Source organism: Chenopodium quinoa, unplaced genomic scaffold, assembly GCF_001683475.1.
Source record: "Chenopodium quinoa cultivar QQ74 unplaced genomic scaffold, ASM168347v1, whole genome shotgun sequence".
Taxonomy (NCBI): domain Eukaryota; kingdom Viridiplantae; phylum Streptophyta; class Magnoliopsida; order Caryophyllales; family Amaranthaceae; genus Chenopodium; species Chenopodium quinoa.
The window spans coordinates 1,865,968-1,890,100 of NW_018743593.1; the positions used below are offsets into that span (position 1 = coordinate 1,865,968).

Genomic DNA, 24,133 nt, shown 5'->3' on the forward strand with positions numbered 1-24,133 from the left:
TGAAAAAACCATCTCTTGCCTTGTAAGCCACAATGGAGCACCATCCTTGTATATTGACCATCTTCAGTCTCGAGGAAATACCACATGAAAGGCCTTGGACTCCGTCTCTCTCCTGAGAATAAAGAAAAATAACCAAATAAAAGAGAAAAGCAATAAAAACTACGGAAATGCAAGGAAAAAGGGGAAAGTAACTAGGAAAGAATCAACAAAAGACTAAAAACGTAAAACTACGGAAAAATACATAAAGAAAGCTATAAAAACAACTAAAAATCATCCAAAATAAGGCCAATTGAGTACCATAAATGACACTCATCAACCTACTCTAGAGGAAGCTATGAAAAGGCATCTAATTCGTAGTAAGGAGGTTAGATTCTAACACATTGGCATGGGTGATGCCCCGAAAGATTATTCGGCACATGTTTTAATCACCTTATTTTACTTATTTTAGGCCTAAAAAGCTTAGATAAGTGCAACCGAGTTTAGATTAGATAAGTTAAACAAAAAATATCTAAAAGGGCTGTCAAAATTTAAATTACCACTAAAATAATAAGGGGATGTTTGGTTTAGGGTCTTTAGGAATAGAGTAAGGGAATCAAGATGGCTTGTTCCTATGATTCTTGTTTATTATCACAATTCAATCATTCCCTTTACCTTTCACATACTCCCTAAGTCCTATACCCTGACTCCCTTTCCCCCCTAGATTTTTTTTAATATTCTTTTACTACAAGCGTCCACACCACAACCATCACCACCATGAAGTGCCCTAAAAAACCTACAACCATGAACCCCAACCACCACTATCAAGTCCACGTCCTAGTGCGCCAACCACCACTAGTTAAGCTTCTGAGGCGGAGGAAGGGCAAGAAGGCGTGGGGTGTTTTCCGATGACTAGGGGGAGGGGGTGTTTACCGGTGGGGGAAAGGGGAGGGGTGGAGGGCTAGTGGTGGTTTTAGTTTTTTACATTCATTTTCTACAAGCGTCCACACTATAACCAAAACCACCATGACCTAGCCTCAAAAACTTGTGACCATTAACCCTAACCACCACCATCAGGTCCACGTCCTAGTGCGCCAACCACCACTAGTTAAGCTTTTAGAGGTTGGGGAAGGGCAAGAAGGGGTGGGGTGTTTTCCGGCTAGGGGAAGGGAGAGGGGGTAGTGTTGTTTATCGGGTATGGGAAAGGGGAGGGGTGAAGGGATAGTGATGGTTTTAGTGTTTTTTTTTAATGTTTTTTACTAATTAAACCAAGACACGTGTATAGGAGTCATTCAAAGCGCGCCTACGTAAGCATGTTGTGAATATGTTTAACACTCATAGGAAGTGGGAATTGACATATACGATTAGGGACAAGGAAAGTAGTGAGTCGTTAACAAGTTTACTTGTAAACCGTTCACGGATCATAATTTAAGGCAACCACGAATAAGGGACAACGATAGGAAACAACGATTGACCCGTGAACGTTACACCCCATTCATAATCCATGAGATTAGGGGTGAGCGAAAATTCCAGGTACCCAGAATTGGAACCAGAATCAATTAGGAACTGGCGAGTCCAGACCCGAAATTGGACCCGGTGGTTCCAATTTTGGGTAATAAACTAAGGACCCGGTTATAACCAATTCTAATTCTCAACATTTTGGAATCGGAATCGGAATCGGAACCAGTTGGTACCCGGTTACCAAATATATGTTAAACTAAATAAATATTTAATAATAAAAATATGTTGAATGTATCTAATTTGTAAAATTAAAAAAAAAGTATTATTAATACGTAACATAAGTGCAAATACCTTATTTCTTAAAAAAAATACAAATAGCATAATGCATACATCAATATAAGTATTAAACATTAAAAATGAACCTAACTAAAATAAGTATTATAATTTATAATATATTTTAACAATTACATACATAAGTGGGTACCCAAAATTGAAATCGGTACGCGGTGGTTCCAATTCCAATTCCTAAATTTTAGGACCTGGTTAAACAAATTCCAATTCCGGTTTCGACCTTTAGGACCTAGTTTCAACCAATTTCGGATCCTAAAATTTTGACCGGGTACCCGGTTTTCTCAACCCTACGTACATGAGATCACTAACTCCATATGGTTCAAAAGCACGAAATTAGGATCGGGGATGATGGTACGAAGTGAGCTGAGTCATGGAGTAACATTCACCCGAATTAGCCTCTACTCGATTCTTATCGTGAAAAGTACTTCCTACGATCTCAATGGCATGCAAACAAAGATATATTTGCTTCAAACTATGATTGTGCTAAATTAGTTGAATATTAATGCAACATATAATTATAAATATTTGTGATCACTTGATTAAAACAACAAGATTAAAAAGGACCCTAAACCGATTGTCCAAATTATCTTATTAGGTGTTATATTTAATTAAATATTCCCTTTAAACATGCAATATAGTGATCAGTAAAAAAATAAAATCAATATTAATATTAGAAACAATTTAACAATAATCAGGTTAGTCAATTCCAATTATAATAAACCTAATCATGATACTAGCAACAAGAATAATAAAAAAGAGTAATTAATAAAATTAACTACTCACGCTCCGTGTTTCCTTGAACTGCTACATCTTGAATAAACTGTTAGTAACTTCATTAAATAATAAAACAAATTGAATTTAAACTAAATAAAGAATAGAATTGATTTGTTCCAAACCCCAGTCGGTTCTATCTTTCACGCCTTGGTTTAAGTACGAAACTTCGGGTCAAGTACGGACTCCTTGAAGTGCTTACTAAATGAGAGAATAGGGAAGCTAGTATTTAGACTAAAGAGAGAGAATGATTCTTTGATGTAGGGAGGAAGAAAATGATTTTTGGTGCCCCTAAACTGAGGAAATCAGCCTCGTATTTATAGAGAAAATATGAGGGATGAGGAACGAAACCCTAGAATTGAAGCGTCGCGAAAATAAAACCCTAGAAAAATGCCGTGTCACAGTGCAAATTATCGTGACACGGTACAGATTGACGTTACACGTCACTATGTGTCGTGGCGTGGTAAATTCCAGTTTTACACGTTTTTTAAAACTATGGTAACTTTGATTCGTAACCTAGAATAAGGCATATAATATATTGATGGAAAGCTTATCAAGTCTACTTTCAATAAGCTTTCCAACGATATATTTTATGCCTTGTTACTACGGATCAAAAGTTATCATAGTTTTAAAAACACGTAAAAAACTAGATTTGTTGTGCCACGTGTAATACTTCTAATATATATTATATTTTTATGTATATAAATTAATGATTTTATTTATTAAAATGATTTATTTCATTTTGAAAATAAAATTACTTGTTTAAATAAATTATAAGTGTGTGTAAATAAAATGGATCATGAATTGAGGCAACAAAAGTATTTTTAATTAGGTCAATCCTATAGGGTGGACCAACTTATTGGAAATTTAGGGGCCTAATAAGTTGGCCCAAAGGGAGAATTCGTAAGGGATTATGAGTTTTAATTTTTTTTAAAAAGGTGTAAATACCTTAAAACCTCAAGATTTTTCTACACAATTTCATGATTGTCAGATTTCACACAAAATTTAAAAGTTTTCTCTTTATTTTCTCTCTCCCCTTTTCCCTTTACTTTTCTTTTCTTTTTCCTCTTATTTTTTTCCCCAAAAATCCCACGCACTATCTCACCTCCTCCCTCCTTTTGCACGGCCGGCTACCGGCACCACCACCACTACTGGCGACCACCGGCAGCCCAACCGGCCGGCGCCCCATTATCTCTCTTTCTCTTTTTTTTCGATTTATATATATATATATATATATATATATATATATATATATATATATATATATATATATATATATATATATATATATGTGTGTGTGTGTGTGTGTGTGTGTGTGTGTGTGTGTATAAACTTTTTTAATCCAAAAATTTATTCTATTGATTTATTGTTTTAAAGGCATGATTTTTATTATGTTTTGGTGTTGATTTTGGGATTTTGATGTTTCTAATTTATTGTTATAAATTTTAGTTTTTATTTAATTAAAAACTCCAAATTATAAACCCTAGAAATTGAAGATTTTGTATAATTGATAAGGGATTGAGGCTAGGTTATTTTTCTTGATTAATTCATGGTCTAATCATGTTTTTGATGTTTTTTAAGCCTTCAATTTAATGCTGGAAATTATTTGCAGGCACTACTTTTTAATTATTGAGTTAGGTTTTGATTACCCATAAAAGGAAAAAAGGTTTTAATGATTATTTAGAATAACATATCACTTTTAGACTAGTCTAAAAGTGATATGTTATTCTAAATAAGTATGCTGGAATTTTATTTAAGTCATAAAAATTAAGTCTTTTTGAAAGGATTTAAAGTACCCACTTAAAGTTAAGGTTTTACGGCTTTTATGTCATTAAAAGGGGTTAGTATGGTTTAAATAGTATTATAATTGCTGGAAATTTATGAGAATAGTGGATTAATTATGTTTATGTATTTATAATTGTAGGAAGTTTTGAGCTAGGTGATTTCTAGCAAGTGTGGTCGAGTTTAGGCGTCATTCAAGGTACGTATGTGCACAAGAATATTTTTGTATGCGTATTTGAAGTGATGAATTATTAGCATGTTTGGTTAATTATATGCTTGGAATTGATATTGGTTGGACATGAATTATTATGCAAGCATGTAAATATGATATTTGAATCATGATACAAGTTGAATATATGTGAATTATGGAAGTATGTTTTATTTTTGAGTATCAAGGAAGCCTGAAATTAATAAACAAGGCTTATGTATGTTTAAAAGAGCTATAATTAGAATTATTGAACATGATTCATGAATTTTATTCTCACCCATTATTTATTGGTTTTGAGTCAAGGACGTTAGTTTATTTATTTGCTCAATCGATTAAGTTGAGATCTAGTCATGAAAGTTTATTAGTGCATTCTGTGCACCAAGGTAGTAATCGTGCAAATTTGTGCACAAAACTAGGAAAGGAACTTTAATTAACATAAATAGTATGTGCTCACTAATTAATTCAATAATTAATTGGAAGTATGTGTTCATTATTATTATGATTATTCTTGATTGATTGGTTGGAGTTTTCACATGTTAAATTGGTAAATCACGTAAATTGTAAGAGGATACGCACCAAAACTCTTGGAACGTATATATTTTGAGTATGAACATGTGGGGGAGTTATGGGGTTTTATATTTAACCATAGCTTCTACAGGGTACAGGACGTTGTACTTTCTTTTATTAGTATTATTTATGCGCTGGAATTCCGTCACCAAGGTGTGACATAGTAGGTGCCAATTGGGGTAGCTCCCTGGTTGGAAGCTCTGTGTTTAATGGGTTATATTTGTAAGGAAGAAAACTCATTCGATGCGTAATCCAAAAGATATTAATTAATAATTAATATTGCTAGTTATGAGTCAAAGGTAAGTTGACTGTGATTGTAGGACAAACATGTTTATTACTATTCTTATTGATAGGATGTTGATGATAGTGTGGTGCATATGTACTCAGATTTTGTTGATTCGTACTTTTGTGTTTGTCTTTCCTTTGGTTGATCCTACAATGACCTATTTATATGGTGAGTAGAGGGTTGAAATAAAGGGGAAGTGACGGGGACTTGAAGCATGAAGAACATGATAGGAATGAGTGCCGAGAGTTACTTGTTATGCTTTCCTAGTTTTATGTTTTGAATTATTTTATTATGGATTAACCTTTTTATGTGTTATTTAAAGTTGGATTTTAAAAGGGCTATGTTCGGAATAGTTCCAACTTGTGATTCAGTTACTTTTATTTTGTTTTGAGGTTGTGAACTCAAGTTTTATTTTATTTAGACTTTCGCTGTGTGACTTTGAAAAATAACTTTAGCCGTTATTACGGTGGCGGTAATATTTTGGTTATTTTCCTTAAAATAGTTTTAATTAAAATAAAGAGATTAATTTAAAATAAGGAAATTTCCGGGGTATTACACCACGGCATATGCTGATGTGTCACGATATTTTGCACTGTGTCGTGGTACTGTGACGCAGTGTTTGTAACACCCCAATAATTCTCTCTTTAAACCTGTGAGTACCCTGAACAATATTCAAAAGAATTACTCTCATGCTACCGCCACGTGTTCAAACGTTAAGACTATATCAAAAATTAGCATCGGAAAAACTAAATCAGTTATAAATAAGTTCCAAAACCAAATTAAGTCTTACAACTTGGAACCATTAAGGCCATTATTCAAAACTCAACCAATAGAAGTAGTATAAAAATGAAATCGAGTTTAAGTAACTTCAAAAGTAAATAGCATTTAAAATGAGAAAAGCAACCAACACTCCACTCAAGATCACACCAACTAGATACGAACGCTACATGTGTAAGAACCTGTGGTTAATCTGCTCCCCAATATTACAAGTGTAAAAATTGGAACGTCACAGGGTCATTGAAAGGCGAAGTACATGACCAAAGAAAGACACACAAAGCACGCAATCAGCAAAGCTGAGTACATATAAGCTGCGAAACATAATAAGAAATCCCTAGCACGCTACTAATAATCAATCATCACACATTATTAAATTGTAGACTTAACTCACGACTCAACTACCAAATTACTAAGACTTCACTATTTAAAAGTAGTTAACTCATCATTTTATTCATTGGATTAAGAAATAGATAAGGTTGTCCAACCCATGTTCCATTTGGAACATCAATAAAAGAAAAACCCCATGCCTCCTTTCGGAAACATCAATAAAACATCCAACGACCACGGGCGCGACTCCGTGACTGTAGCTAGTATGAGATCTCATCTAACTCCTAGCTTTTGAAAGTATTTGAAATAAGAGACTCGCAGATTAGACGGCCTCAAGAAAAGTGCACGGCTAATACCCCGTGTACCCCAACCCCTGATTGTCATTACTCCAGATATGCACAATTCCAGAGTTTTATTGCTCATACATATTGCACTTTACGTGATTTACAAGTTTAGACTTGGTGATGACTCATTTGCAAAACAATACAATCAATCCAATATCAATTCAATCAAGTAAAGCAAACTTCCAATTTCAATTCTTGATTTATTAATGACAAGCAGCTTTTATTATTTATTCCTTTAACTACCTCGGTGTATAAACACCTTGAGTGCATAAAGCACCCCACAAACTTAAACTCGTCATATAAGACTTAAATTTACTCCTTTACTCATTCTATCTCCATGATCATGAACGAGAAATGAATCATTTCACCAATCACATACCTTTGCCTCTATGCGCATCTTGCATAATTAGAGCATAAACAATACTTGCAATATAGAATAGTGCACAACATACGAAAATCATAATGTATAACCAAAAAATTTAGCCCAGTCTTCTCTATACATGATACTAAGTTCTCGATCCTTCCCTAAACATGCATCTAAAAGCAAGATTTCGTAACTCGTATGTACCTTGTGTAAACGATTCGGTTGGCCACTTTAGAAACTAGAAGTCGCCTTCTACAAAGTCCTCTCCTAAACCAAACAACAAGCATTAAATCAATACCCAAGCAAATAAATTTACAGCAATACCAAACTACTTTAAAACCTCTTAAACCATCAAAATAAAGCTTTTAAATTGTTCCCATTAGTCAAAATTAATAATATAACATTCCAACTATAAGTTTATATGCTAAAATCATGAAAAATATAGCGTTTAATACAAAATTACATCAACTTTAAAATAAGTGAATTATATGAAAATTTGGTTTAAATATATAAAAATAACCCCATAAACATAATTACTTGAAATAATCATTATATAGTAAGTTAGTGTGTTAAAAACCCAAAAATATACCAATTCAATGCAATTAGAAGCTTCAAAATAAAAAGTATACAATCTGAAAATTTATTCTTGAGGTTATAATCTAAAGTTCAAAGCTTTTTAATCATAAAATACCCACAATAATTATTTTATAGGATAAGAAGCATAAAAATATGAAATTAACACAACTTGTTCATAAAAATTAAAACTTTAATAATCTGAAATTTTACACATCATCAAAATAATTTTACTTTAGTGTAATTTAAACATAATATGATTAGATAACTTGGTTAACACGTTTTCAAGCCCTAAAACATGAAAAATCAATGTTTAAACCCTTATTTTCTTAATTAAACAAATCTGAAATTTTCTATAATAAAGTAAACATGTCAAAACTCGTAAATTCACAATCTTTTACAACCCAAGTATAATATCAAACCATAATAATAATAATTTAGAATCAAAATTAAACAAAGATTACAACTTTGAATCAATTTATTAAAATAAAAAAAAAGTAAAGAAAAGGGAAGAAGAAGAGGTGCGAAACTACTGCAGGGTGACTGGGCAATGGTCGACGACGAGCAGAAGGTGGCCAGAGTGGTGGTGCGTTGGGCTGGGCAGTGGTAGCAGTTCAAAGCTTCATTTTTTTTTTCTTTCTTGTGAATAAGTGATGAGGAGGAAGAAAAGTGAGGGGAAATAAGGGTTATTGGGGTTTATATTTTTGTGGGCTTCACTTTCCTAATCCAAGTAAGAGTAAGATTGGTTTGGGCTTGAGTAAGATTTAAGTAGTGGGTTAGTAAACTTAAAAGGGGTTATGATTTAAATTAAACACTTAATAGTTTTAGCTTGAAAATCTTATTGTTTTTGCATCAAAATAATTCATATTATAAAATAAAACTAAAAATATTTGTATAAATATTAAATAAATATACCTTAATTAGGTTGAAAATATGGGGGATTACAATCTACCCCTCTTAAAAGAAGTTTAGCCCTCGAAACTTAACCTCAAAACCATAATTTCTCCAAAACCGTTCAAACTTTTATGTTTTGTATTGCTGTAAATTGCTTAATCCTGAACATTTATACTCAACAAACTGGACTTTATGCTTAATGAACTCGTACTTGGCCAAAGTTTACATAATTCTATTGCATGTAAACACAATAATAATGCATATTAATAAGTAAAATCATGTAAACTCAAGCAATAAATAACATAATTGAGGTAAAAAGCGCGAAATTACATCGCATTCTACCCCCTTATAAGAAAAGAGTTACGCCCTCGTAACTCACCTCATCGAATAACTTGGGATACTTGTTTCTAATCTCTTCCTCGTCCTCCCAAGTAGCCTCTTCGTATTCTTGGTTCGGCCAAAGGACCTTCACTATCTTCACATCTTTGGTTCTAGTACTACGCACCTTGTGATCTAAGATTTTGACTGGTATTTCTTCATAAGTTAGAGACTCATATAGTTGAATAGTCTCTGGTTGCATCACATGGGTTTCACTAGATACATACTTCTTTAACTTGGAAATGTGGAACACATCATGTATTTTCTCGAACTCCATTGGCAAAGCCAACTTGTAAGCCACTTTCCCCACACGTTGGAAAATTTCATACAGTCCCACATACTTAGCACTAAGCTTTGCTTTCTTGCCAAATTGCATCACACCTTTTGTTGGAGAAACCTTTAGGAAGACCTTGTCCCCAACACTAAACTCATCATCCCTTCTCTTCAAGTCAGCATAGCTCTTTTGTTTATCTTGTGTTGCCTTTATTCGGGACTGAATCAGTCTCACTTGCTCACCATATCCTTAATAAATTATGTCCCCAAAGTAACACGTTCACTGTAATCATTCCAGCACACTGGGCTTCTGCACTTCCTTCCATACAATGCTTCAAAAGGTGCCATCTTGATGCTTGTATGGTAACTGTTATTGTGGGAAAATTCGATCAAAGGTAGGTGATCCTCCCAATTCCCTTGGAAATCTGAAGCACAGGCTCGCAGCATATCCTCCATGGTTTGGTTTGTTCTCTCAGTTTGACCATCTGTTGTAGGATGAAAGGCAGTACACATCTTCAAGGCTGTTCCAAGGTTTTCTTGCACTTTCTGCCAAAACTTTGATAGAAATCTCGAATCTCTATCCGACACTATGTCCTTGGGGACTCCATGCAAACGAACTACATTCTTCACATAAATACTTGCTAGCTGCTTCTTTTTCAAGGTCTCCTTGATAGGAATGAACATCGCTGACTTAGTTAGTCTATCCACAATCACCCAAATCATGTCATTCCCACTACGAGTTTTTGTTGTCACAAAGTCCATAGATATAGAATCCCATTTCCATCCTGGTATTTCCAATGGTTGCACCTTTCTTATGGGTCTTTTGTGGTCTATCTTCACCTTCTGGCACGTCAGACACTTGGATACAAACTCATCAACCTCTCTTTTCATATTCGGCCACCAATACAACTCTTTTAAGTGTAACACCCCCAAATCTCTCTCTACGGAAATACTAGTATAATACGTATAATTATACCGTAGAGATAGACTTAGGCATATTACCGCCGCATGATTACGCAAGGCTACTCAAACTTACTAAATAAACCAATACTTTGCAGCGGAAACTTCAAAACTCTTCTTTTTTAATAATTACCATAAATAGAAACCAATGTCATGAGTACTCAAATTAAATACAAGACCAAAAATTCCTAATTTAGTTGAAACCAATCCCGGGACTCCAATGCATAAATTATTCACTCCACCTGAAAATAAGCGACACTACTTACCATTACAGTAAACAGGGCGAGCCAAAACAAATAAGAAGTACGGGTTAGACAAATATGCTAAGTACGATAAGTGTAAGATAATTAAACTCAATTTATTTGCAAACATGCTTTTGAAATCAATTCCAATAATTAATCCAGTAATTCCAAACTCATGATTCAAAACCAATTCTCAATATTTCAATATCAATAATCAATAAAACCAATACCAATTATTTTAAAACCAATTCCTCATATTAAAACCAATTCCTCTCCCAAGTGTGCACACCACCCAAGCTAGTCTCCTTATGTTACAAGGCTATTCTTGAGGAATGACCCGGTCATACAAAGTCCAAGGCCTTATCAATAGACCAAATCCGCATAATGGGATTACTAACATGCTTATAAAGCATAAATAATAAATTTAATTTAATGATTCCACAAATCCTCTTTTAAATCCAATAATTCTAAATAATTCAAACTCTTTTATTAAGTTCAACATGCTTTCAATATAAAACCTTTTTAAAACATGAATAATAATTTTAATCATTCAAAACATGATACTGTAGGCGTCGTTTGAAGTGCGCCTACATTAAGCATGTTGTGAATATGCTTGGCACTCTTAGGAAGTGGGAATTGACATAATACGATTAGGGACAAGGAAAGTAGGGAGCTGCCAACAAGTTTTTAAGGAACTTGTAAACCGTTCACGGATCATTATAAGGCAACCACGAGAAAGGGACAACAATAGGCAACAACGTTTTGCCCGTGAAGGTTACACCCCATACATAATCCATGAGATTACTAACTCCATATGGTTCGAAACCACGAAAGGAGGATCGGGGATGATGGTACGAAGTGAGTCATGGAGTCACATTCGCCCGTATTGGCCTCTACTCGATTCTTATAGTGAAAAGTGATTCCTGCGATCTCAAAGGAATGCAAAAAAAAATTCAATTTGCTCCAAACTATTATTAGGCTAAATTGGTTGAATATTAATGCAACATATAATTCTAAAATATCGTGATCAGTTCAATTAATAACAAGATTAAAAAGGAACCAAAACCGGTCGTCCAAATTATCTTATTAGGCGTGATTTTCAATTAAATATTCCCTTTAACATGCAATATGGTGATCAATAATATCAATAGAATAAACATTAATATTGGAAGCATTTCAACAATAATAGCGTTAGTCAAATCAAATAAACCTAATCATGATACTAGCAATAAGAATAAAAATAAGAGTAATTAAGTGATTAATTACTCACTTTCCGCGTTTTCTTGAATTTCTACATCATGAATAAAATGTTAGTAACTTCAATTAAATTATAAATCAAATTGAAATTAAATTAAATTAGAGTTGATTTGGTCCAATCCCTCAGTTAATTATACCTTTCACGCCTTGTTTAAAGTATAGAACTTTGGGTATTGTATGAACTCCTTGGAGTGCTTAAGGAAGGAATGAAAAAAAATAGGGAGGCTAGTGTTTAGGCTAAAGAGGGAGAAGAGAATTATTTTGTGATCAAGCTTCTTGATGATTGAAAAAGGGGAGATATTACCTCTATTTATAGAGAAAAAAGAAGGGTCGAATAAAACAAGATAAGATCCGAATTAAATCGGAATAAAACTCGATAGACAACAATTTTTGCAGTTTTTGTTTTTATCATATCTTTTGATCCAGAAATCGGAATAAGATAAATAATATGTCTTTGGAAAGCTCTTGAATTCTACTTTCTAACCCAATTATAATTAGATTAAAATCTCTTGTAAAATAAAAGATATGGACGAAATAGTGGGACGGTGTCAGTTTTGGATAAAGTTTGATATTTAATTCATATATTTTTCGTTATATCTCGGAATTGATATTATAATATATCATTGGAAAGATAATTTCACGGGCTATCCAACCATATAATATTTGGATAAAAAATATGAGGCACGAAAATAATATCTGTCTATTTTTGAACGTCTTTCAATTCGGAGAGAATTAGGACTTTCAAAAAGAAAAAGTTTTATTCAATTTCAAACTTTTTAATTTTATCTTTTCAAAAATGAAAATTAAGATCTTTTAGAAGCTTATAGAAGTTTTCAATTAGTCCTAATTTGTTTAGGAATGGAATTAAATCCTTTGGACCCTCCACATGATCATTGGGTCGTAGGTAAGGTGGGCTTAGGTTCGGTTTGGGCTCAGTTTAATATTTTGGCCATAACTTATTCGTCATAACTCGGATTTGGGCTTATAATATATCATTGGAAAGCTCTTTTAAATCCCCATCCAATTATTCAATCATTGGACCCATATTATGGACCAATATAAATTGGAATAAACGTTTTTATAAAAAGGACACGAAATGAATTATTTTGGGTTTAGAGGCATGAAAAGAGGAAAATAAGTGACGATTTGGGGAAATGGGCTAGGAATTGATTTTTTTATGAAATATATATATGGATTTAAGCACTCCAAAGATTAAATACCCAACCCGACCAATAATGGCGGTGAAAGGTTGTTCATCATCGGGTTTGGTTTTGGGGAGACATTTTTAGGTGTCTACAGATATAAAATTAATGCCTCAATTTAATTATTAAAACCAATCATTTAAACATACTTTTATTTCATAAATCATAATTCAATTCAATTTAATTCAAACATCACAAAATCATTCAAACATGCTTATTCAACCAATCACTTTCAAGGTATCTAGCCACCTAACGTACCTTGATCCTTGCTTAGCCAAAACACTTCAAAAGAACCCTCAAGTAGTTTGATCAAAAACACCCTACAAATAAATATAACCTTAATTAATATAAGGTTAACAAATAATCACAAATAATTAAATTAAAACCTCCCAACTATATGTACATAAACCTTAAAAATTATTTTCTCAAAAACATAATTAAAATCTGATTTTTATTTAATTAAAACCATTTATTATAATTTTATAAATTCTCCATAATATAAATAATTAATTAAATAAGAGAAAATGAGAAAAGAAAATAAAAACCGAAGAAGAGAAGAGCAAAGAAGCGGCGACAGCAGGTGCCTACCGCGGCTAGTGGTGGTCGGAGGCGGCAGTTGGCGGCAGCAGGTGGCACCGGGAGTGGTGGATGGAGGTGGTGCTCAGTGGTGGCACAAGGGAGGAGAAAGAAAATAAAGAAAAGGAGAAAAGAGAAGAAAAGAAAATGATGAGAGAATTTGAGAGAAAATTATGAGAATTGTGTGAGTGTTTACTAATGATTTAAAGGGGTATTTATAGGCTAGCATGTATATGAATTATGTTAGGAAAATGTAGGAAAATTATGGTAAGAAGAATTAAGGAATTACTTGGAGAAGTGAATAAATAAATATGGAAAGTTTTGATATTAAAGAGATTTGAGGATAATAAAAATATGGAAGGTGTGTAGTCATGAAAAATAATAAGGTAAGAGGGATTACTTGGAGAATAATCAAGGAGGATATAAGGTAGGAAAATAAGATGGCCAAATATTTAAGAGATGGAAAAATAGAATTAAGGAAAATAAGAGATTTTAAGGAGATAATTAAAAAAAATAAAAATTACCAAAACAATTTTCCGAAAATCCACTTGGGGTAGCCGAAAATTTTGAGCTTTCCTAAGCTCATATTTCGGCCCTCCTCTTTAGTATTTAGGAAATTATGTTGCTAGTTTTAAGGAATTAAAAATAATTGTGTAAATAATATTTATTGTATAAAATAATTAATTAATAAAATTCCAACTATTCACCAAATAATTTAACTAATAAAATCATATTTGCACACTAGAAAATCCGAAATTATAGTCAATTAAATGTGATTTTCGGACCTTATTAAAATAATCATAAAATATAGCTTTTGTATTAATCAAAATATCCAAAATATATAAATAATCCGGTTTTTTAAATAAGATAAATGGATAATAAATCTTATCCAAAATAATGATTAGCTTTCAAAAATACTTTTGGCGCCAAAATTCAAATATTATTTTGGCTCCAAATAATAATTTTACTAAAATACCCTTTTATAAAATAATTTTTAATTAATTAATTAGGAAAATACGTATGAAAATACAGGGTATTACATTAAGTCTTTATACAGATTATCTCCTCCAAGGTGAACTGAATATGGTGTGTTATGGAACTCCTCCATGATTTTTCTATTTATATCCTCACACTTCTGTGGTATGCACCATCTCTCCTTATATCTCAGACTCCCATCTTCGTGAATCTTGAATTCAGTCTCCGCACCACTAGTTACTCGATCCCTGATCTTCTGAAACGACTCATCTTCCAACTGCTTCTCTTTAATCTCCTCAAATATGGATGGTTGGATTGTCAAAGCACTTAGTAATCCCTCTAACTCTCCTTGGTTAACAACCTCAAGGTTTTAATCCGAATTACTTTCACCCCTACCTCACACAAATCATTGGCCACAATCAAAGCATTGACATTATGACTCGATTTTCTGCTTAGGGCATCTGCAACAACATTCGCCTTTCCCTCGTGATACTAGATGTGGACATGGTAGTCTGTGAAAAACTCTAGCCATCTACGTTGCCGCATATTAAAGTGATCTTGGGTGAAGATGTACTTCAGACTCTTATGGTATGTGAAGATCTTACAAGAGACACCATAAAGGTAGTGTCTCCAAATCTTCAAGGCGAACACAACAGTTGCAAGTTCCAAGTCGTGCTTTGGGTAATTGACCTCATGTGACTTCAGTTGTCTCGATGCATACTCGATCACCCTTCCATTCTGTTGCAGGACACATCCCAAACCATGCTTCAAGGAATCATTATATACTTCGAATCTGTCTCTCCCATCGGGCAATACTAACACTGGTGCAGTGGTCAATCGCTCTTTGAGGGTTTGAAAAGCTGATTCACAATTCTTGTTCCACTCAAACTTGCTCTGCTTCTTTAGAAGGGTAGTCATGGGTCTGGCTATCTTCGAAAAGTCTTTAACAAACCACCTATAATACCCAGCTAATCCCAAGAAACTACAAACATCAGTCACATTCTTAGGTGTAGGCCACTCACTATCCGCTTTGATGTTCGCATGATCCACAGATACACCCTCTTTCGAAATGTAATGCCCCAAAAATGCAACTTTCTCCAACCAGAACTCACACTTAGAAAACTTAGCATACAACTTGTTCTTCCTAAGAGTTTCAAGGGTAGTTCTCAAGTGCTGAGCGTGTTCATCCTCATTCCTCAAATACACCAATATGTCATCAATGAACACAACTACAAATTTATCCAAGTACTCATGAAACACCTGGTTCATCAAGTCCATGAATATGGCAGGTGCATTGGTTAACCCAAAAGGCATGACTGTAAACTCGTAATGCCCATAACGAGTCCAAAAGGCTGTCTTTGGGATGTCTTTGTCCGCAACTTTCAACTAATGGTGCCCCGACCTCAAATCGATTTTTGAAAACACACTTGCTCCTTTAAGCTAATCAAAAAAGTCATCTATCCTAGGTAAAGGGTACTTATTCTTCACAATCACATTATTCAACTCTCTGTAATCAATACATAGCCTCAAACTCCTATCCTTCTTTTTCACAAATAAACACAGGTGCTCCCCAAGGTGATGCACTAGGCCTAATGAACCCCTTGTCCAACAACTCCTGTAATTGAGCCTTTAGCTCGCTCATCTCGGCTGGTGCCATTCTATGAGGTGCTTTCAAGATAGGTGCAGCTCCTGGAACTAAGTCAATGATAAATTCAACTTCTCTTTTGGGTGGCATTCCTAAGATCTCTTTTGGAAAGACATCTAAGAACTCATTCATAATGGATACATCCTCCATCCGACTAATCTCACTCATATTCAAATCTTGAACACAAAAAAAAAGTACAACGAACACCCCTTATTCACTAGCTTCTTAACCTTCAAAGCAGAAATAATCCTACAACCCTTAGGCTTCCCTAAACGTCTATAAGACACTGACTTACCCAAAGGATCACTCAGGTGCACCCTCTGTATCTCACAATCTATCTTGGCCCTGTATAAACTTAGTCAATCCATCCCCAGAATTACATCTAAGTCCCCTAGATTAAACTCAATAAGATTCGATGGAAAGATAGCTTTCCCTATTTTCAAAGGCAAGACTTTGAATATTTTATTACAATGAACAAGTTTGCTTGTAGGCAGACTGACTGACACATCAACATGAATCATTCAATTATGTTTAACTTGCAAACAACAGAAGTAGAAATGAAATAGTAAGCTACTCCAGAGTCAAACAAAGTGTTGACAGAGACAGAATGAATAGAAAAAGTACAAGTGACTACATCCGAGGACCTCTTAGCTTCTCCCTTGCTCATCACAGACAAGAGCCCGGAGTTTTGCTTCTTCCTTGGTAACCATTTTTGTTGTTTCCTGAGTTGTTGTTGTCATTGCCAGATCTGTTGTTATTGTTTTTACCATTCCCAAACTTCCCATTCTGACCATTTCCCTTATTCCCCTGGTTGTTGAAATTTTTAGGCCTCTGTTGGGTATTCCTGCCATTCCCACCATTTCCCTGTTGTTTCTGATTGGTGTAACACTCATATTCCTTGTGCCCCTTTTTGTTGCAGAACCAGCAAGTCACCAAATTCCCATCACAGTATCTCCCAGGGTGGTTTCTCCTACACCTCTTACAGTGGTAGCTCCTCTCTCCATTGTTAGCATTATTATAATTGCTAACATTTTGGCTACCCCTATCAAACGAGTTCCTATTCCTAGGCCTCTTAAAGTTACTCTGGTTCTCAGATTTCTCAAAGTCTAACCTTTTTTCCCTATCCTTAGCCTTCTCACCTATATCCTTAGAGTTTAGATGGTATAGGTGTGCAACCCTCTCATATACCTTATCTAGTGTCTTAAAAACCTTCCCAGCTAGATCTTTCTATAACTGCTTGGTCAACCCCTGCTGAAACCTCCGAGCCTTCAGTTCCTCATTCGGCACAACCTCAGGAGCGAACCTAGCAAGGGTCATAAACTTATTATAATACTTAGAGATTGACATATCCTTCATTGCTAAACTTATAAACTCTTTGTAATACCCCGTATTTTCATACGTATTTTCTAATTAATCAATTAGGAATTATTTTATAAAAAGGGTATTTTAGTAAATTAATTATTTGGAGTCAAAATAATATTTGAATTTTTGCGCCAAAAGTAAAATTTTAAGTAATGGAGCACGGTGAGGTGACTAGGATGTTGAATGCCTTGGTGATTCAACCATCAATATATGATGAGATAAGGGAAAGTCAATTGGAAGATGAGAAGTTAAAAGCAATTAAGAAGAAGATTGATGAAGGACAAGTGTTGTATTTCACCATTGGTGATGAGGGAAGTATTCGTTTTAATGGAAGATGGTGTGTACCATAGAATCGTGGAGATCTGAAACAAAGATTAATGGAAGAAGCCCATAATTTTCCTTATTCAATGCATCCTGGAGGGGATAAGTTGTACAAGGACATGAAGAAGACTTTTTGGTGGCCTAATATGAAGAGAGAAGTGGTTGAATTTGTGGCTAAGTGTTTGACATGTCAGAAGGTGAAGATTGAGCATCACAGGCCCTAAGGAAATGTCTAATCCTTGGAGGTGCCCAAGTGGAAATGGGATTCGATTTCTATGGATTTTGTGGGAGCTTTGCCAAAGACCAAGGCAGGGAATGACATTATTTGGGTAATAGTGAACAGGTTGACGAAGTTTGCAGCATTCATACCCATGAGAAGTACTTAGACTATGGATCAGTTGGGAAGAGCTAATGTGAAGTTTGTGGTAAAGTACCATGGGGTACCCACGGATATCATTTTGGATAGAGATTCAAGATTTTTGTCTAACTTTTAAAAAAGTTTCGAAAGGAAATGGGGACGAAGTTGTTAATGAGCATAACATTTCACTCAGCAATAGATGGTCAAACAAAAAGAACGATTCAGACATTGGAGGACATGTAAGAGCTTGTGTGATGGAGTATCAAGGGTCTTGGGAGGACCACTTGGATTTGATAGAGTTCTATTACAACAACAGTTACCATGCAAGCATTAGAATGGCACCGTTTGAAGCATTGTATGGTCGAAAGTGTAGAAGCCTAGTGTGTTGGAATGATATAAGTGAGACTATGGTTCTTGGACCAGAGATGATTGAAGATATGGTGAAACAGGTTAAGTTGATTCAGGAAAAGATTAAAGCAGCCTAAGATCGACAGAATAGCTATGCTGATTTGAAAAGGAGGGAGGAAGAATATGAAGTAGGAGAGAAGGTTTTGTTGAAGATTTCACCCATGAAAGGTGTGATGAGGTTCGAGAAGAAAGGGAAATTGATCTCGAAGTACATAGGGCCTTATGAGATCATCTAGAAAGTGGGAAAAGTGGCTTATAAGTTGGATTTGCCTAACGAGCTTGAAAGGGTTCACAATGTGTTCCATGTGAGCCAAATTCGAAAGTATATTCCGGATGTGACACATGTATTGCAACCAAAAACTATTGAGATGGATGAGAATTTGACTTACGAGGAAAGACCAGTGAAGATTCTTGACTCTAAAGTCAGGAGCACAAGGAACAAGGATTTGAGTATTGTGAAAGTGTTGTGGTCAAATCAGAAAACTGAGGAGGCTACATGGGAAGTTGAGACTAATATGAGGAAACGATACCCAGAGTTGTTTGCCTAAGGTTAGTGGTCGTGTTACGGGGGAGTAACTCCTTTTAAGGGGGGTAGAGGGCGATATAGTTTCGCGCCTTTACTTTTTGAGTCATTTTTGAGTGATTTCGAGTCTTACTTGAGTTTGGTTGGAGTCTTGAATCAAGTTAGGATGTGCATGAACCAATAATTTCAAAATGATTTTCGTTTCTTTTGGCTAAGTTTCGCGTCGAAACTTATTTTAAGGGGGGTAGACTGTAATACCCCGTATTTTCATACGTATTTTCTAATTAATTAATTAGGAATTATTTTATAAAAAGGGCATTTTAGTAAATTAATTATTTGGAGCCAAAATAATATTTGAATTTTGGCGCCAATAGTATTTTGAAAACTAATCATATTTTGGATAAGATATATTATCCATTTATCTTATTTTAAAAACCGGATTATTTACAAATTTAGGACATTTTAATTAAAGCAAAATAATATTTTATTAATTAATTGTTATGGCCGAAAATTCCCAATAATGAGTTAAGGAATTTTGGATTTTCCATGAATGGAAAATCTGATTTTCTTGTTATTTATTGGTAAATAATTGGTATTTAATTAATTAATTATTTAATTATATTATTTATACAATTATTTTATTCCTTAAAAACTAAGCAAAATCTTCCTAAATATATCTAGAGGATTCCGAAATTTTGAGCTATGGTAGGCTCAATATTTTCGGCCCTCTTGAATTATTTTGGGGGAATTTATTTGGTAAAATTGTATTTTTAATTATCTCCCAAAATCTCTTATTTTGCTTAATTCTATTTATCCATCTTTTTAATATCTAATCATCATATTTTCTTTCCATTCATTCTTCTTAATTATTCCCCAAGTAATTCTAATTTCCTTATTATTTTTCATGACATACATACCTTCCATATTTAGTTGTACACAATCACCTTAATATCCAAACTTTCCTTAATTCTTTTACTCACTTCTCTAAGTAATCCCTTAAACTCTACTTACCATAATTCTTCCTACATTTTCTTACCATAAATCATGCTTACACTAGCCTATAAATACCCCTTCAATTCATGATCAAACCTCACACAAATTCTCATAATTCTCTCACAAATTCTCTAATTAATTTTCTTACTCTTTTCTTTTTCTCCTTGCACACCACCACCTCCACCTTCCGGCCGCCCTCCACCTTCCGGAACCACCTACTGCCACCGGCAACCCTTGCCGCCACCTCCTCCCTTTTCTTCTCCTTGGTTTCTTATCTTTTCTTCTTCTTTTCTCTTATTCAATTAATTATAATTATTATGGGGAAATTTATAAAAAAAAATTATTATGAGTAGTTTTAAATATATAAAATCAGATTTTTAATAATGTTTATGATAAATTAATTTAAAAGGTTCATGTACATATAATTGGGAGGTTTTTAGTTTAATTATTGTGATTATTTGTTAACCTTATATTAATTAAGGTTATAGGGTGTGTTCGAACAAGAATCTTAAGGTTCCGTTTGTGTGTTTTAATAAGCAAGGATCAAGGTACGTTAGGTGGTTATCTACCTTGAAAAATATTGATTTGAATGAGCATGTTTAAATGATTTCTTGTGATGATTGAATTAAATTGAATTGAATTATGATTATGAAATAAAAGTATGTTTAAATAAATTGGTTATAATAAATAAATTGGAGTATTGATTTTATATCATGTTATAAATGAATTAATTATTATTCATGTTTAAAAGGGTTTTATTTTGAAAGCATGTGGAATTAAATAAAAAGGAGTTTGAATTATTATTAAAAGTTTGAGGTATTGGATTTAAAGAGGATTTATTGAATTATTATTATTATTAAAGCTTTATAAGCATGTTAGTAATCCCACTATGCGGATTTGATTTATTTGATAAGACTTTGGACTTTGTATGACCGAGTCTTTCCTCAAGAATAGTCTTGTAACATAAGGAGACTAGTTTGGGGGTGTTCACACTTGGGAGAGGAATTGGTTTTGAGTAATTGGAATTGGTTTTGAAGGAATTGGATTTTTTATGATGAATTGGTTTTATTGAATTTGACTATTGATTATTATTATTGGAATTGGTTTTGGAATCTTGAGTTGGAATTATTGATTTAATTATTGGAATGGATGGAATTGATTTCAAAAGCATGTTTATGAATAAATTGAGTTTAATTATCTCACACTTATCGTACTTAGCATATTTTGCTAATCAGTATTTCTTATTTTGTTTTGGTTCGCCCTATTTACCTTAATGGTAAGAAATGTTGACTAATTTCAGGTGAAGTCATAAATGAGCATTTGGAGTCCCGGGAATGGTTCACCTAGATTAGGATATGTTGGTTCTTGTATTTATTTTTGAGTACTCATGACAATGGTTACTATTTTTAGTCTATTATTAAATAAAGAAGAGTTTTAAAGTTTCCGCTACAAAGTATTGGTTTATTTGGTAAGTTTGAGTAGCCTTGCGTAATCACGCGGCGGTAATACGCCTAAGTCTATCTCTACGGTATAATTATACGTATTATACTAGTATTTCTGTAGAGGGAGATTTGGGGGTATTACACTCTTGAGCCTTCTGTTTCTTCAGGAATGAAGGGTAAAACTTGTCCCTTAAAGAGGTCTTAAACACTTCCCATCTAAAGTTGGGTTTGGCTCTAATGGTCACATCATGGTCCTTCACCAAATATCGGCCTCGTCCTTAAGGTACATAGCGGCCTGGTCCACTTTCATACCCTCAGGACAATTGAGTGCCACGAACAGTTTGTCGAACTCTCAAATCCAGCTTTGTAGGAAGGTAGGGTCAGCACCTCCCTTAAAAACTGGTGGCCTAACTTGGGTCAGCTTCTTTAACATCTCTGCTTGGGGGTCGACTTGGTCTCCCCGATTTTGGTTCATATTTTCAGCCAATAAACAAATAGCATCAGCTAAGGTAGCGTTTTCAGCCATTCTAGTTCTACATCTAAAAGAGAATAAATATGCACTCCATTTTAAATGAAATTCAAATACTTTTCACACATATTCATTCAATCACAATATTACATTTTGCAACATAAATTGGTTCAAAAGGGTATCTTGGGTTTGCACCCCCTTTTCCCAAGCAAAATCATATAATATAAACACGATTTATACGCGGAAAATAATTCCCATCCCGCGCCACTCTTACTAAACTTAATTATAGACAAAGAAATTTTCCCAAAATTATACGTTCATGAAAATTTAACTTGTTCTTACTTATGAATAAAAGTAGAATGAAGCTCTAAAAATAAAATAACAACTCTTATTATAACTTAAATAAAGGTATTAATCCCAAATAATAACTCTGCATCTCTGGCTACTTATTAAAATTCAATAATCTAAATCAAACTATAATGAGGTTATAATTACCATTATTAATGGCAAATGCCTTATTCATACTAACTCCACCCTAACAAATATAATCCTCAAGGATTCACATTGCAGTTTTTGTCTTTCTTCTCACTATAAGTATTAAGTATTAACATCAAAATCAGGATCATTTTCATCATCTAAGTGGTCGAGTCTAAATCTACCGCAAGTGTACGGGTCAATTACTGTAAATATAGGGTGAGCAAGGTATCGTATCCACAAGGAGGTCTACCCAATTACCAAATTAAGTAACTAAAATATTATTTAGACGACAGAAAATATGAGAAAAGTACTACTAAAACTATAAACAATTAAGGTTGCAAACAAGTATGAGAAATAGTTCTAGGTTTCGGGTTTCATCAATTACTCTCTATAATGAAATTAAACTAGTTGTAGGGTTGAACATATATAATGTAGCAATGATCGAATTACCAATAGCATGTAATCTCCTCTCCCAAGGTAGAAAACATATATTTAAATCAAAATTATGTCTACTTCTGTGATCACAACAATTGATTTAAACTCATTAAGAATAGTAATTCAATAAGACCACCCAAGTGTATAACTATTCCTAAAATTATACTACTTGACGTTTGATAATCCCACGAACTAGTATTGAAAGTTCACTTCCGCTAATAATCCAATACCTTAAGCATACAATCAATTGGCCAGATTAAAAGTACGAATTAAAACAAGATTATCAAATTGCAATCATATAAATAAAACCCAAACAAAGTAATTCAATTCATTGATAGAAAATAAAGGACTACATCCCTAACCTAGAACAAACGAAATTAGCTAGACATGGAAATCAAGAGAACACAACTAATTAATGAAGAGTTAATATTAAACATATCAAATCAAGCAAAAACCAGTCAATTGCATAAAATTAAGGGAAGAAATAACGCTGCTCCAAGCTCGGTCCAATCACGGCCCTCGCGAGGTGCTGCTGTTCGTCCTTCTCTCGGGCTGCTCTTCGTCCCCCTCCGTGTGTGTGTGTCTCAGTCCTCCCTATTTCCCCCTTGTGTGCGTGATTTATACAGTAGTATTTGTGAGGGTTTTCTCGTGGGTTTTTGCCTCTTGCTGCCGCTGCTAGTTTCTCAGTAGTGGGTTAAAAACCCACTAATCCTTGTTTACTGATGCACCTAACGTGAAAGAGTAGAATGTGGGCTTTTTGTTTCTTTAAGTTGACCTTGTTATTTTTATCACATATGCAATTAACCTGTAACAATAAGAAAGATGGAATTTTAGTAGTTCCTTAGTCAAAATTGCATATTATGAACATTATTAAGTAAAAGTTATTAATTTAGCTTAACAGGGTAAATTTCATAATAAACCATTGAAATCTATATAAGAACATAATTTATACTCAAAAATATTATTATATGATCTAATAAAGTATATAAAATAAGAACTTATCACTAAGTCCTCAATAGTTATTGCCTTGTAAAGCGGATTCGGGTTTCTAGTAGTTCTGATCCTCCCAGCATTTGGATCTTTAAGTGGTGGTTGTAGCCATTCAAGATCATCTTCATCTGGAAATTCAATAAGAGTATACTCGTGGAAAATTCTA

The 24,133-nt window shown here is 33.9% G+C and overlaps 1 protein-coding gene across 1 annotated transcript; it reads right to left on the minus strand.

Moving 5' to 3' along the window:
* Positions 1–16,078: 16,078 nt before the first annotated feature.
* On the minus strand, positions 16,079–17,545 carry LOC110682837 (putative mediator of RNA polymerase II transcription subunit 24). Its single transcript, XM_021859183.1, has 3 exons — positions 17,448–17,545; positions 16,864–17,366; positions 16,079–16,365 (listed from the first exon to the last, which is right to left on the minus strand). The coding sequence occupies exons 1-3, from the start codon at positions 17,543–17,545 to the stop codon at positions 16,079–16,081; spliced, it is 888 nt and encodes a 295-aa protein (XP_021714875.1).
* Positions 17,546–24,133: the final 6,588 nt, after the last annotated feature.

Excerpts from the sequence above, each read along its gene's own strand:
- LOC110682837 (XM_021859183.1), bottom strand. The coding sequence starts at position 17,545 with ATGAAGGATATGTCAATCTCTAAGTATTATAATAAGTTTATGACCCTT. Across the intron at positions 17,367-17,447 it reads GAGGAACTGAAGGCTCGGAG|GGTTGCACACCTATACCATC; the intron begins GTTTCAGCAGGG and ends GGTATATGAGAG. Across the intron at positions 16,366-16,863 it reads AAGCAAAACTCCGGGCTCTT|ATTTGAATATGAGTGAGATT; the intron begins GTCTGTGATGAG and ends TTTGTGTTCAAG.